The sequence below is a fragment of the Anguilla rostrata genome, chromosome 6 (assembly GCF_018555375.3).
Source record: "Anguilla rostrata isolate EN2019 chromosome 6, ASM1855537v3, whole genome shotgun sequence".
NCBI classification, from domain to species: domain Eukaryota; kingdom Metazoa; phylum Chordata; class Actinopteri; order Anguilliformes; family Anguillidae; genus Anguilla; species Anguilla rostrata.
In genome coordinates, this window is record NC_057938.1 from 10,811,000 (window position 1) to 10,826,649 (window position 15,650).

Consider the following 15,650-nt stretch of genomic DNA (forward strand, 5'->3'; position numbering starts at 1 on the left):
CGTCAATAAAGCCAGTCAAACTGAGACAGACTGAAGTGAGGTATGGAAAGAGAAAGAAAGAGTGGGAGAGAAATTTAGAGAGAGAGACAAAGAGAGCTGGTGATAAATGAGATGGCAGGCAGACTGCTTTCCTTTTTATCCCAGTGATAGGCTGCCTCCACTGTGTCAGACTCACTGGCTCCACTGAGTCCTGTACCGAGTCCCTGCTCTATTGGAGGGGGATACAAACAGGAATCACAGCAGCTGTATAGCATACTGTTATATTCCTCAAAACCCAATGCCCACACTCCTCACACCCCATACGCAAATAGATATATAGCAACACACTTTCTCACTGTCAAATAAAACACACACTGATAGCTCTCTCAAACACACAGTGAGACACTTATGTGTACTTGAGCACCTATTCCTTTCTGAGTGGCTATAAATGGATACACCTGAGGAGCAGATCTGTTTGTACAGTGATATCAGGGACATGCGGGCAAATACTGCCCTCCACAGGCAATCACAGTAACAACATCACTCAAAGTCAGCAAGCTCTGCTGAAGCTTTCAGTTGATGTGCCTGCTCTCATTCAGTCAGAAAGACTGACTGGTAATAACATTCAAACACAAATGTAAATACACTCGTGATTACACACCCACACACACGACACGCACGAACACACACAAACACACCTCTTCAAGTTATCAGACAGAAATAAGATTCTTTTATTTGCTGTGCTGCACAGACCCATGTCTGCAATTGATGAACATTTACATCAGTCAAAATCACATAAATAAAACATAAGTTTCAGGTTTCTTTTCTCACTTTTCCTGATTCAGCCAGTGTCACAGTGGGAGGTCCAGCATCTCCCAATGGCTCCCAGTTGTGGGTAAGAATTCAATCAGCTCAGCCATGGGCAACATGATATCAAAGAACCAATAGCAGGAGAAATAAATAAAACTCAGGGAGGAGCAGTCATCACCCCCTATCTGTACCTCAGTGAAAGCACCTCTCTGCTCTTCACACCCAGCTTGTGTGCTGCAGATTTTAACACCGAGTTCACTGAAGAGCTAATGCCTGGATTCTTGCACATGTATGCATGTATAAAAGCCTGAGTCTGTACGAGCGTGTTTGTGTGTATGTGTGCGTGTGCGTGTCTGTTTATATGAGTGTTTGCATGTATGCCTCTGAGAGTATGTAAATGAGCACTACCCTGTGTCAGGGTATATCTGTGCATAAGCACTTGAACGCACGTATGCCTGTGTGTGTGTTAGTAAGAGTCTCTCCGTCCGTAGGGTCAAAGTTCATCTCGAGTGACGCGCGCGGCAGGAGGAGGCGTGTCCCCGGTGACGCTGTTCTGGGCCGTGGGGCGGATCTGGCCCTGTTTCTGGGTCTTGTGCGCGTGCTGGCGGTCCCAGTCCGTGCTCACGTCCTCGTTGTCCCAGATGGTGGACGTCTCCGTGTCGCTCACGTAGCCCGGCTCGCCCGTGTAGTGCGTGGGGTACAGGAGCAGGGGCTCGACCGAAAACGCCCGCAGGTCCCGCGGCTCAAAGTGCGTCATGTACGCCTCGCTGAGGGGGCCGGAGAAGAGTTTTAGATGCTGCCCCCCCTCCTCTACAACACAGTTCACACTGCGCAGAAGCAGAAGTCTATTCAGACTCAGTAAAGATGCCACCGGCAAGCATTTATCACATCCCCGGAACCTGACCCCTGGCCCCTGAACCTGACATCCTGACATAAAGGAAGAAACAGTGAAAGCAACGGAGGAACAATCTACATAGACAGACACACACACACGCACACGCACAAGCGCGCGCACACACACACACACACACACATGTCCACTTCTTTTAATGTGAAACCTGAGAGAAAAGAAAGGGAGGAACAGAAGCAGAGAGGGAATTAGAGAACATGCAGAATAACAGGCAGGGTAGGAGAGGGGGTCCCAGATTTATGATGTCCGTCTCTCTGTCGCACACTCACTTGGGGTGCTTGTTAAACATCACAGGCAGAAACTCGTCCACAGGCAGCATCTTGCCGAAGGGCTGGGCCTCCAGAAGCTTCTGGGCCCCCTGCAGGGACAGCATGTAACCCAGGGTCCAGTAGGAATAGTCCGGCACCACCAGATTACTGACACCCTCCACCGCCTGCTCCGGTTGCTTTACCTGCAGTCGCTTACGACCCACGTAGCTGAAACAGAACGGTGAGGGGTGGGTTAGGGGGGTCCCAAAATGTGCCTGTACATTGGCCAGTGCCCATGGGGTCCTTACATGAGGTCCCAGTCCAGCTCGGCCTGCTCCACGTTCTCCATGATGGTCTTCAGCCTGCTCTTAAATCTGGGCTCGAACCTCACATCGTCCTCCAGCACCAGGGTCCTCCGCAGTCCCCGCTCCACCACCTGAGGGCGACATTCAACACAAGGTAATCCATGATATGATAACCCAATCTGGGCATGTGAAAGAGTACCTCGTTATCAGTGTTACATTGGGACCTCCATGTGGGGCCTGTGCTGTGCTGTTACGATACAACAGCAACATTTATTTCCATTTCCACTGCATCACTTACAGTTCCAGTCCAAGTAAATGCAATTTTATATGCAGCAATATGTTTGTGTCTTTACCTGAGTTGAGGTATCCAGGTGTGTGTTGCTACATCCCTCCTACCTCATCTGTGCGCTACTCTCTCTGTTTTAAAAGTAATTAGCTGACAAGGCTGAGGGGGTAGTTAAGCCTTGATTGCCAGCCTTGATTGGTGGTTGTCAGCCTATTTAAGTTGTTTACTTGGGCTCACTCGTTCAGTCTCCTTCCAGACACCCTGACACTTTTGGTTGTATGTTTTTTTTTCTTTCTTTCTTTCCACCCTACAACATTCACACTCTACTTTACACTTAACCACACACTACAAACACTACTGACTTACCACTCTACAAGTTTGGAATTATGTTTCTGTAGTAATTTTTGATAAAATGTACTTTTCCTTTGCAATCTGTCTCTGGCATGACCTGCCTTTTGTCACTCTCTTGAGCCAGTTTTGAGCGTACACCTACAGTCAGCTCCATAATCTTTGGGACAAAGACATAGGTTTTATTGATTTGGCTCCATACTCCACTAATTAAAATTTGTAATCAAAACAATTTTTCCACAAAATGGGAATTTAGAGAGTGGTAGTCAATCTCTCATTGCGTGTAAGATTATAATTTTTGGGTTTTTGGTTTGACAAAATGAGGGTTGTCCTAGTTTAGGAAGTCATATGTTTAATCAGAAACTCCTTAATAGCCCATGAAAATCAGTATCGTCTTGTCTAGGCTGTGTGGAGTGTATGGACTATTTGTCATAGAGAAAAGTTTCCAAAGTCAGAATGTCATTGACTTCAAATCAAGAAAACCCCCAACCATCTATGAAACAGAGACGCTCTTTGGGCATGTATGTGCTCAAGGTACTACCCTTTCTTCAGTAGATGATGAACAGCTATAGAGGAATGTACGATGTCAGGATGCATAACTGCCAAAACCAAATGCCCCAAGTTGTTTGCTAGAAGTTACCTACAAGAAGTCAAGAAGTCCAAAATTATGCAAAGAGTCAATTCTTCAGAAGCAAAAACGCTAGAACACTGTGTCAAGAGGTCTGCCTGTGTTCAGGTGTGTACCTGTGTCCAGATGTAATGATGGCTGAGGAAGCAGCCTATCTCCCCACGAGTCAACACTCGGCCAGAGTACGGGTCCTCGTATCCAGGCAACATCTCTATGCCGAGCGCCTGCAGCTGAGAAGTGTTCAGGGCCCTGGGAGGGGGACAAAGGAAGAAAGAAGGGAAGGAAGTGAACAATAGAACAGAGGTTTAGAAGGGGAGGATTAAGGCCAGAATGGTAAAGGTCAGGTAAGGAGCGCAGGCTGTCGTAAGCTCGTGAGCAGGGTGCGTGTTGGCGAGTCGTACTTGCCGTCCACGGCCTCGGTCAGTGTGGCCTCGATGCCCAGAACCTCCAGGGAGTGTAGCATCCGCTGCCTGCGGTCCACCCTGCGCTTCAGGTTAATCAGGAAGATCTGAGGGGAGGAGAGAGAGAGAGAAAGGAGGATGGTTTATATGCTTTTTTCCACCATTTGCTCCAAAATTTGGAATGCCCAAATGTATACAGCACTCATGCGGCAATTTCTGCGGTCGATGTGGGAGAGAAGCACACACTCTTCTCCAATGCATGTAATCCTGCTGCAGCTAAGCCCAGCTTGCACAGACAAGAGGCAGAGGAAGACAGTTCCTGGGTGGTTTTAGCAACCAGACACAGGCCAACCAATCAACCAGCTGGTGCAGCTAAAAAACAGTTAGAGCTCGACCACCTGGGTGATGCTACCACTAATTATGTGTGCTGCCAGCCACAGTGGGCAGTGGCACAGTCAGAATTTGATATCAGATCATGGAGCCCATCCATGCACTAGAACAGTGCCTTTGGATGAGTCCACAAGAAGCCCTTGTACCCAATATCTTGATAAATAAAGGTTGGTAAATAGACACTAAAAGTTCCTTATTAAGAACAGTTAACAGCTTGTAGCAATTCAGGGGGTTCCATCTATGGTTGGAAGGAAAACCACTTAAACAAAGGGGCCTCAGCACCAAGTATGAAAATTCTTGGCATACAGCAAGACAGAACAAACTGAACTATTACCTGGTCAAATCCCATCTTGTCCTGAGGTTTTGGAGGAATGTGCAGGTACTGTGAGGGCTCCAATGGGTCTTCAACTAGAAAGAAATGTCAGGATCACCTATAGCACAGGACTATGGAGAAAGCTCCTAAGCCCATATGCTCATTCTGAAATGTTTTTTTTTTTTTAATTCTGAAAAGATCTTTAAAGCTACAAGCACTTGTAACAAGGTTTCAGGTTGAAATCCAAAGGCTATGGAGTTAAAGGATATTTACAGGAAATCCTGAAGCTATGGAAGTCTCACATAACAGATTAATTTCATTATCCAAATTATGTGCGTTCACAAAGTCAGATGGTTTTCCTGGTCCAGGTAGATGGAACAGCGAGAAAGAGGGAGAGAGTTCAGAGTGAAAGAGCAAGCCAATCACAGGGTGGTGAGACTTCTGTCAGGTCTGTGAGAGAGACAGAGAGCACTGATGCACAGCACAGAGAGTAGATTGTACTGAAGGAGGCGATGAGGATGAAGAGACAAAGAGAAGCAAGGCGAGCCAGGGTGTGAAAGAAAGGTAGGGACTAAAAAGAGGACAAAGATGTGAAAGAGTGAAGGGGTACTCATAAACCTACAGTAAATCTAAAGGACTGCCTGAGACGGAGAATGAGTGGCATCTAAAACAGTCAAAGGAAGTGCGTTGGATTGTTCCTGTGAGTAGGGACCATTGACAGTATAGATAAATGGACAATGGGACGCTGCTATTTTCAATGGGCGAGATGCGAGGCCAGTCGTATCACTTCCTGGTCGGCCTCTCATGCAGTGAATATTGGGAATAGGGATGGAGTACTTACTCATAGCCTCTGTAATGGTGTGAGCACAGCTCTCGACTTCCTCCTCCATGCTCTGATGAGCCTTCAGGGGCATTGGAAGGTACCCATAATGTTCTCGGTTGCACACATACGGTTGCACGTCTGCAAAGAGGCACAAAATGAATCGCGTACATTTGCGCTGTCCATATTCCCCCTATCTACTTCCATGCACAGATCATTAACCATATGTAGCAGAAAACTGAAAACAGTATTCTGAGCATGACAATATGGTGCCAGTTTCACTAAGATGCCCTATCTCCATCGTCCACCTCCTTTAATGTAGAGTCACTGTGTATGGACTCACAACATCATGGTCTTCATGATGCCAATCACATCATGCCAACCACATGCCAATCATGTCAGAAAGATGAGGGCTACTGAAAATGGAGGTTCCTGGGCTTTCCCATTGATCATATCCAAGGAAAATATGAATTTTAAACACAACAAAGAGTTGAGCCGGCCATGGCAATGACCTCTCCTTTCACTGACCTGCCTGACGGGCAGAGAAGGCGAAGATCATGATGTCATCGAACGTCCAACTGTAGTCGGGATGGGGGGGGTAGAAGGCCAGGGAGCGGCTCGCATGGCGCCGCAGGTCCAACAGGAAGGAGGAGTGCACCATGGGAACTGGGAAACAGCCTGAACGTTTCCACTGCCGGATGGGTACGTAGTCTGGGGTGCGTTTGTAATAACCCTGAAAGAGAGAGTGGGAGAGAGAGGGAGGGAGAGAAAGCGAAAGAAAGAGAGGGATGATGGGGTTAAAAAAGTGGAAGATGGTGATTCATATTCTTTGTTACAGAGAGAGAATAGAAGGAAAGAAATGGTGACAGAAAAAGAGAAGTGTACCATCACTTTATTGCATGTCTCCGTAAATGGGTAAACATTAAAAGTACAAATTGATCACATTGATCAATTGAGTACATTGATCCTGTTTGAATGAAACATATCATGCTCTTTCTTACAGGGCCAAAAGTAAGATTATTCTTTTTGTTTGATGTTTTTAATGGCCACTGACCTTCTATGAATGCTAGTATTAGACAATTAGCATTTGATCATTGTAATTTTGTGGACCTGTGAGTACACTGACCCCTATTATGGGTATACTAATGCTAGGTACAATTTAGTCAGGAAGATGGCGAGCATTGTTGGGCTGAATGGCCTGTTCTTCATTATGTTATGTATAAAATCTGTGCTTTGAGTCAGATCATACTGTCCATTACATTGTATCATATTCCATGCATCATTACAAATGCCTGATATCAGTTAAACCAAAGATTTTGAATACTTGGGATGGACAGTGATGTGAGGTACTGTTCCAGATGGGTGGAGGTGGTCATTTCTGTCCAAGTTAGACAGACAGGCAGTACAGAACATGTGCAGATAAGCTTGGCAGCTGCATTAACCTGATGCATGATGATGCAGCTGTTAAACACATCTGTCTGTGTGTAAGCCTGCCCAGCTTGGACTGTGTTTAAGGATCTCTAGTTATGCTGAAGGCCTTGGGTTCCAAACCCACTGTACCTGAGGGGTCATGCCACACCAGAAGTTTGAGTAGAGGGTTCGAGACTCCAGCATGGGGGCCACCAGTGTCAGGTTCTCAGCCATCATCAGCGTCAGGACGCGGGGGTTCGTCAGAAGGTTGTCACTGTCTACGAACTGGGGGATGAAGAACAAGTCACAAACACTCATAGACAGATACACACTGACCCAAGATGGCAAACCCAGTCTACACAGAACTGAACAAGGATCACAGTCACTTGTTTCAATGTGGACATTTAGCATCCAAATGGAAATATTTTCCTATTATTTATTTTACCCTTTAAGGCGTAAGATCGCAAATATATGATTAGAATGATCTTAACTGAACATTCTAAGGCTGATGTAAGAATCACTAATGGTAATTTAAAATTATTTTTTTGAAAATAAAAACATTCCCAAAACTTAATCTTCAAAGGGTTCATAGATAAATACATCACAATGGAAATTTCTCATAATAAGAAACCACGAAGTGGATTGGTGTGTCTCTGCTCACCAGGATGTAGTCAGCCCAGTGCTCCCTGGCTGCTCTCAGGGCTCTCTGCCTCAGTCTCATCACATGGGTGAAGCGCGAGTTTGACCAGTGCTTCGGCCCCCTTTCATCTGCATAAGACCTGGGGGAGAGAGACCAGGAGGGGGTGAGCTGGAGGGGGGCATCACCAAGCACCACATTCAACACGTGACCTCCGCTGGTATATGGCAGACAGTGTTGCATGTATCTGAAGGAAAGTTTGGGGATCATAAAATGAGTTTCTATGGGTCATTAACTGCTAATGCTCATTGTACATATGGAGCCACGAGGCCGTTTATTACTGATAACTGATCCTTTACCAAAAAAACTTAGAACCAGTTTCAGGGTCTATGCAGATTTTAAACGTATCATAATTGGCAGGTGAACTGCAGACAGTTTTGGAGAACAACCCCAGGGGATTGCAGTTTTGAGAATAACCCCAGGTAGGGAAGGTAGTCTTGGATAATAGAACCAGGGGAAGGTAGATCTGGAGAATAGGCCCAGGGGAGGGTAGTTCAGGAGAATAGCCCCAGGGGACGGTAGTTCTGGAGAATAGCCCCAGGGGGGGGTAGTTCCGGAGAATAGCCCCAGGGGAGGGTAGTTCTGGAGAACAGCCCCAGGGGAAGGGCAGACTCACTGTGGCTCCTCCATGGGTCTCCACTCGACATGGTGGTACTGGCCCTGCACCCGCTTCAGCCACTCATGCAGCATGGCCGTGCTGTTGTCACTGCTGTGGTCCGCCGCTGCCCTGCAGCGATACAGCACATAGGCATAGCATGGAGCACTTATACAGCACATAGTACACTGCACATATACACACACAGCACACTGCATGTATACAGTACATTTATGCACACAGCACGCTGCATGTATACAGCACATATACACACACAGCACGCTGCATGTATACAGCACATATACACACACAGCACGCTGCATGTATACAGCACATATATGCACACAGCACACTGCACGTATACAGCACGTATACGCTCATAGCACATTGCATTTATACAGCTGATATATGCGCATAGCATGCTGCACTTATACAGCACATATATGCACCACACACTGCATTTATACAGCTGATATATGTGCATAGCATGCTGCACTTATACAGCACATATATACACACAGCACACTGCATTTATATAGCACACACAAGTATATAACACTGCATTTACTCACATTTACAAAAGAACACTGCACATACACACAGCACACTGCATTGACACAGTACTGTGTTAACATTGCATTAATGCAACGCACATTGGCAGCACTCTGCATTAAAACAGTAAAAAAATCATAGCATTTTCTTTAGCATACCATACAATCCTGAACAGCCCTGAAATTAAGAATCCTAAGTGAACAACATTGAGTCCAGGCCCCTGAAAAACCACAGGGGTGTAACTGAAATAAAGTGGTGTGTTTTCAATCTACAACAATAGCTCCAAATTCTTAAGAAAACTACAGATCTGCGGGGAAAGGGGCCTGCATTTTTGCACAATGCAGTAATCGAACATGCTGTTTATCTTAGCCAGGCATAGACATCGTGTCCACCAAAGATTGGCATTGGCACATCAGGCCCCCCGCCAGCACAACCACACATTGGGCCAGTGCACCTGAACTCAGGCTCAGAACCTGGCAGGCCACAGGGCAAATTCTGGGGTTAAAAATCACTGTTTATGCAAGTATGTGTGTATGCATGTAAAAATGAGCGAGTGTGCTGTCCGTGATAACTAGTGTCTGTCTTTATCACAGGGTAGAGACTGAACCACAGCTGAGCAACATACAGCTAATGAAGGGTTATGTGCACTACTGTTTTACAAGTTTCCTTACAATGAAATACCATATGGAGGACTGGCTTAATGAGATGTTTCCCTGGGACATGAAGTGTGAATAGATGAGAACCTATAGACACACAGTGTGAGTCAGTGTATGAATGATAGGCAGAGAATGTCTGTGTGTGTGTGTGTGTGTGTGTGTGTATGTGTTTGTATGTGTGTGTGTGTGTGTGTGTGTGCTTGCGTAAATACATTAAAAAATATCGTTTCTGCGTGAGGGCATTCAACTTGCCTACAGAGTCAGTTTCTGTCTCAAATTCTAAACAAGGATCTCGTATTCTGGACCCTGCTGTTCTCAATGTCTCCAGGCCACACAATTTCCACTCGCCAGAGTGATCAAGATCAGCTGGCTCGCCCTGACCACGTCTCTTCAATGGATCTGTTCTGACCCTAACTCCAGAAGTCCCCAGATAACCAATGATTGTAGGTTAGCACAGTTAACCTACATTTACTGCTGTAGTGATTTTGCATATACACTCCCTGGTATACTTATGTTCTTTTGCACTGCAAGCTGCTCTTTTTGGGGTCTGCTACATGAATATAATGTCATATAATGCATAATGAGTGTGGGTGCATAATAATAGTACTGTGAGGGAACGAACTCCCCGTCCCTCTCCGAACCTCCCCCTCACTATCCATCTTCCGCCGTGGCCTGAAGACTCATCTCTTCAGACTATACCTAGAATAACCACCACCACGCTGTGTATATATATATATATATATTAAAAAAAAAAAAAAAAAAAAAAAAAAACCCTTTCTCCTGTCACTTGTTACATGTTGCCCCATCCCTGCACTTCTTGGTAAATTGTATTTGTCCTAATACTCTAGCTTATTCTTCTGCCTAGTTTGGCTTTGCAGATGTTAGACCAGGATAGTGTTCTTTGTTCTCGGCTAGAAATAGCTTTACAAAATAAGTAATTGTACCTTACTGAACCCGTGTTCAGCAGTTGTCTACGATCATGAAAATGCACTTTTTGTACGTCGCTTTGGATAAAAGCGTCTGCTAAATGAATGTAATGTGTTGTCAGTGTACAGTGTGTGTGTGCTTGTGTGCTTGCGTGTGTGTGTGTGTGTGAGTGCGTGCGTGTGTGTGTGTTAGAAAGAGCGAGGCAGTTAGGCCCTAACAGGTCATAATTAGGGCCTGCTGTGAGAATGCTGGACACACTCTCTCTGTCTGTGTCTTAAGCTCTGTTTCCCTCCCCCTCTCTTTGAAGTTTACAGTACCTCCCTGGACGGTTGTTTTTATGCCTCGGGCGATCCCCTTTCAAATTATCACAACATGTGGATGCCACATGTTAGGAAACGGAACCTGCTGAAGCATATTTGCCCACCTCTCTTTCTCTCTGCTCTCTAAGCCTTCTCTTCCTCCTTATTTGTCCATGTCCATTGCCTCAGTGTGTTTGTGTGTGTGTGTGTGTGCATGCATACATGCACACGTGCGTGTGTACATATGGACACTATTGGTCAGGCTGCATTAGAGGAAAATAGTGACAGATTCTCATACAAAAGCTGGGGGTCATTATCACCTTTGGGGAACAAAGCTCCAATAAAGGAATATGGTAGTTAGGAGCCCACAGTAACAGACCCACACAGGGGAGCCACTGTTGAAGACAATTAGCATGATGAATCACCTTCCAACAGCCAGCTGCGTCTACTTAGCTGCTGTTGCCAACGTCCCACATCAACGTCACACTGTCCAATCTGCCCAGCAACACAGAACAGAGTAGAGTTGCTCTACAACTATGCCAGCACCTAGATACACACATTCAGTGGCATTTAACCCCTTATGTTTTAATGCTACAGTAGTGTTAATATTCCTGGTGCAAAACAATAAACAGGACCTGCATCATGAATTAAGCCTTGGATAGACAGTATAGCAACACAATTAGCAGGAGCAATGTTTTCTGAATATGAAGAAAAAACTGAATAAAACTGAATAAAAGCCATCCAACTGGTCTAGTTGTTTTAAAAATCACATTTTCTCATGGGTTTGATGGCCATTTTTCACCACAGGGGCCTGGCAAGCAGTTTGCCAACTCCTCTGATGTAGTGGCCCACAGCCTGGGTAACACTGGAACACTGGGGGCTCCTGGCCAAAACAGGAATGTTTTACTACAACAGTACGGACCCCCAAAGACCAACAGTATGCCAGGACTCTGATTCAAATTTTTTAAAAACATACTCCTCTCTCTCTCTCTCTCTCTCTCTCTCTCCCTCTCCCTCTCTCTACAACACACACAATACACCACCTTCATCATAATCATTTAAAGGCATATCAATCCAGGCATTTCGTCAAACCCATGCAATAACAAAAATCCAAAACAAATGGCAGACAGAGTGGAAGAAGTAGTATTGCATCAATAAGGCACAAGATTCAGAAGGCTGTTGTGCTCTGCAACCTCAAAACATGTGTGACTCATTAGCATATTTCAATGATCAATGAAAGTACATTAAACAAAAACAACAAAACAGTCAACACAGATATGGAGCAATACATAATCAAGTAAGAATACAACCAGTAAAACTTAATTATCAGAAGGATAAATGAAAAATGCCTTGTATTTAGAGGTAGGACAGAGAACAGTGGGACAGAGAACACCTCACTAAGTAGTGTTCAGAGCAGGGTAAAATAACTCCTGACTCACTGACTGATTTTGAACTTCGCTGACCCCTTGGAGCATGTTTCAATGTGACCATGAATAAGAGTACAGGCTACTCGTGTGAAAGGTAATGCCGGGAACTGGTTTGTATTGATACACCTGTAGCCTCACACAGCTAGTATGAATGTCATAAAAATCTGGGAAGGTAGAGCTAAAACTCAATTGCCTACATCACTAAAGAAAAGCTGCTGAGAATTCTGGGGTACCTCCCTCCACTCATAGCTCTTGCTTCACCAGCAGTATGGAAGACCACCTTCTAACATGGCACTGCATTAATACACAACCCAATACAAATTCCAGAAATACATTACAATACAATTCCCAGAAAACACCTAAAAGCTGCATTATAACCAGGCATAGAATACCAGCCCAGATAATGAGGGTGGAGCTTGAGGATTTAAAGCATCTTACTGGACTTGAAAAAGACTTCAAAGAATCCATAGTTGCTGCAGAGGAAGCCATTCAAGTGGCCAGACACAGATGTGCACAGCTTTCAATAAAACCTTTTACGATGAAATTCATCACATTTTTGGCAGGCTTACATCTGCACATACTGTTGTCACTTATGCACTGTTAAGTAAAACAGAAAATCTATTATGTGGTTGTCAGATGAGGCGCTGGGTCTCAGTGCAGTTATGCATCCCATGGTCTGGTGTCCCATTCTGGCCATACAAGTGATACCTGTAGCCTGAAACCCAGCACAAAATTGCCTGTAGAATTACCCATCGCACATGAGTGAGGCCTCTGACCAATCAGTTATCAGTAGGCTGTAATTTGTAAAACAAAAATAATACATTGATTAGAATGCTGAATATTGTATTTCTTATAAGTGCATATGCACGGACATATTAATGCAGTCTACCCTGTGTGAACATGGCACTTGTTTGGCATAGTTGAACACAATAATGTCAACAAACAGTGGTACTTGTGCTCTTTTTTCTTGTGTTGGTCTGTAGACTTTCTTCACTGAGCCTGCATTTCACTGTTGAAATACCATGCCAGTGGACTGCACCAAAATCACCTGCCTAATTACTTTAATACCCCAAGGGCAATAGGAGGGGTACAACGAGTACGGAATTTTGGGTGGCAAATGTGCACCGTGTGCCCCAGGGCAGATTTCAGAAGCACCATCTGCACTCAATTTTTATATCCTCTCATCTTACAGTATCTGTCAAATGTGGCCAATTTCTCTCTCGTTTTTGCATTCTTTCACAGTGCACTGCGAGTCTTTTCACTCTTCTCTATTTGCTGTTCCCTCTCCAGGTTATCTGTGAAGGGGTGAAGAACTCAGGAGAGGGAGGAAGAGACAGGGAGTGAGATGGAAGAATGATAGCATGTGTGTGCTGGTTCCAAGTTATGGATTGTAGCTCAATGGACAATTATGTCGGCCTCCATTTTGTCTGCATTGTTCTCTGTCTCCATGGGAATGAAAGTCCAGAAAGAGGCAGGGGATGAGGAAGGTCAGTCTGTGTGGTTTCCATTGACCTGTCTTCACTGCATATGTATTATTATATCTTGATTCACTATTATGGATTGCATGCCTGCAACTCACCCCACCACCACAACATGTAGAATTGTACCAACTGAACCAACAACTGCATCAAAAGTTGGCCAAAAATATACTGCTGGTCTTGGTCAATGTTCAGCGAAAATAGAGCAGGCTAGAGCACAGCTAAGGTGGGTTAGCAGAAAAGCAGGTATCCAGTTCTCTGAGTCAAGGTGTTTTGCAGGCAGTTGGTGAGTCATTGCAGATTACTATCTACCACTGCATACCTAAAACATAGTTATGTTAGGTCTCGTATTTTCACTTTATAAGCAGATGTTCATTTAAGTATAACTTGATGCCTCCCACCTGCTCAGTCACCTCAGCTCAGTGTCTTCTGATTATGATATTCACAGTGAACATTGCGCAGAGTCGCGATCAGCCTGACAACGCTTTATTCATTCCACCTGGACATCGCTTAACTGTCTTTAATATCCATCTGATGCAATGAATGGTCAGCAAACACGCGCAGGGGAACGGGCTGTAATAGGTCTCGCGGCTCGCCATCGGCACTTAAGTTTTCATAACAGCTAAACAGTAACGGAACTACATGCAGTTTTCAAGCAACAGCACTCTAAGCAATTTGAACGTCTGGATACAATTCACAAATAAAGGTCAGTGAGGTTAATGAAAGTGGTTTACCCTATTCATGTCTCTCACCAGATAGCAATCCGATCCTTAGGGTAGTCCAGTCGGTCTATGCAGCCCAGGTAATACGGTAGACTGTGCGCTGCGTTGCGGGCCAGGATGGTGATCAATACTTTTGGCTTCAGCATGGGGGACTCCCGGCGGACAGGTTCCTGCACGAGAGTAACCAGGTCTGCATGACCGTTTGAAAACAGAACCGCGAGCAACACGCAAAACAGCCACACTTTCGCAAACGGCATCTTTTCCCAAACACGGTCACACAGACATGAGCTCCTGCCCTACTGAGTGAGCGCGCGAGTGGTGTGCGGAGCGATGTACAGCCAGAAGGGAGGGGGATATGGAGAAGGGGTGGACAAGATACGTATGTGTGGTTTATTTCCTTGATAGATCCCTACCTGCTTCATTAATTAGCCCGTTCAGGCTTTAGGCCTACCACCGTGTGCTAACGTACATTTTGTAGGCTATTTCCATTTGTCAGTTAAGACCAATATGTTGTTATTTATTTGTGTCCTTTACTGAATCGTATAGCACCAAATCACTCAACACGAACCCCCAGCGACAGGGACAAGTCAACTAAATTCGGCAGATTTGTTTGGAAAGCGGATGCGTCTGCCCTCCTGTCAAGAGAAACGTGTGATATTGTCTGTCCTACGCCCATTTACAGCAATGTCACCTACTTCGATCGTCTGGTTCTATAGTGGCCTATATAGAATTGCTGATTCATTCCAATTCAATTTTTAAATGAATGACAGGATACAGAATTGTCATTTGAATCTGAAGTTCAGTTGAAATCCATTGCCATAAAAAGGTATCACTTGCGACGATATTTACTTTGGTAAATGACATAGGCCTGCTGTTAGATATATAAATTTAACGATGAAAAAATATTTTTAAGAAACAGTATTTTGGTATTACTAAAGTAAATGTGTGTGTGCTCAATGAAAATTAATTTTCAATTTGTTAAACGTTTAAGAAATGCTTCTCCCAGAAAGCAGTAACGACTACCTGATGAATAAAGTTGAATAAACAATTGATTAAGGTTTTTCAAAGCATTATTTGATATCTGACAACTAAATAAATTTTTTAAAGTCAGGGTTAGGGTTAGGTAATTTAAATGTAATTTTAAAGCAATTCATGTAATGGTGTCACAAAAATAACACTTCATTATCTTGCTACGTACCTGAGCTGGCAAGATTTGTAATCACTGTGCATCTCCTTCATATTTTGTCCCTTGTACTATTGAATATAATATGCAGAACATTAATTACTAAAATTCACCTTTTAATCTAACACGAAATTGGATAGGAAACTAACAAGATCACAGAAACTGTATTTTTCTGATATAGATTAACATATAGGTTGATGTCAAATCTGTTAAATCTGCAACTTTATAGTAATAGATAATACCTGATCTAACCTGCTGGCTGACAT

At 44.4% G+C, this 15,650-nt stretch overlaps 1 protein-coding gene across 4 annotated transcripts; it reads right to left on the reverse strand.

Moving 5' to 3' along the window:
• Positions 1-686: 686 nt before the first annotated feature.
• Positions 687-15,539, reverse strand: LOC135256495 (procollagen galactosyltransferase 2-like). 4 transcript variants are annotated; one of them, XM_064338308.1, is made up of 13 exons: positions 15,400-15,539; positions 14,232-14,371; positions 8,162-8,272; positions 7,510-7,627; positions 6,999-7,133; positions 5,967-6,171; positions 5,460-5,579; positions 4,640-4,713; positions 3,916-4,022; positions 3,631-3,763; positions 2,256-2,383; positions 1,969-2,175; positions 687-1,556 (listed from the first exon to the last, which is right to left on the reverse strand). In XM_064338308.1, the coding sequence occupies exons 2-13, from the start codon at positions 14,345-14,347 to the stop codon at positions 1,283-1,285; spliced, it is 1,728 nt and encodes a 575-aa protein (XP_064194378.1). In that variant the 5' UTR covers positions 14,348-14,371; positions 15,400-15,539; the 3' UTR covers positions 687-1,282. The 4 variants fall into 4 exon arrangements, with proteins under 4 accessions (XP_064194378.1, XP_064194376.1, XP_064194375.1 ...); XM_064338306.1 differs by lacking the exon at positions 15,400-15,539 and adding an exon at positions 14,615-15,116; XM_064338305.1 differs by lacking the exon at positions 15,400-15,539 and having other exon boundaries at positions 14,232-14,606.
• Positions 15,540-15,650: the final 111 nt, after the last annotated feature.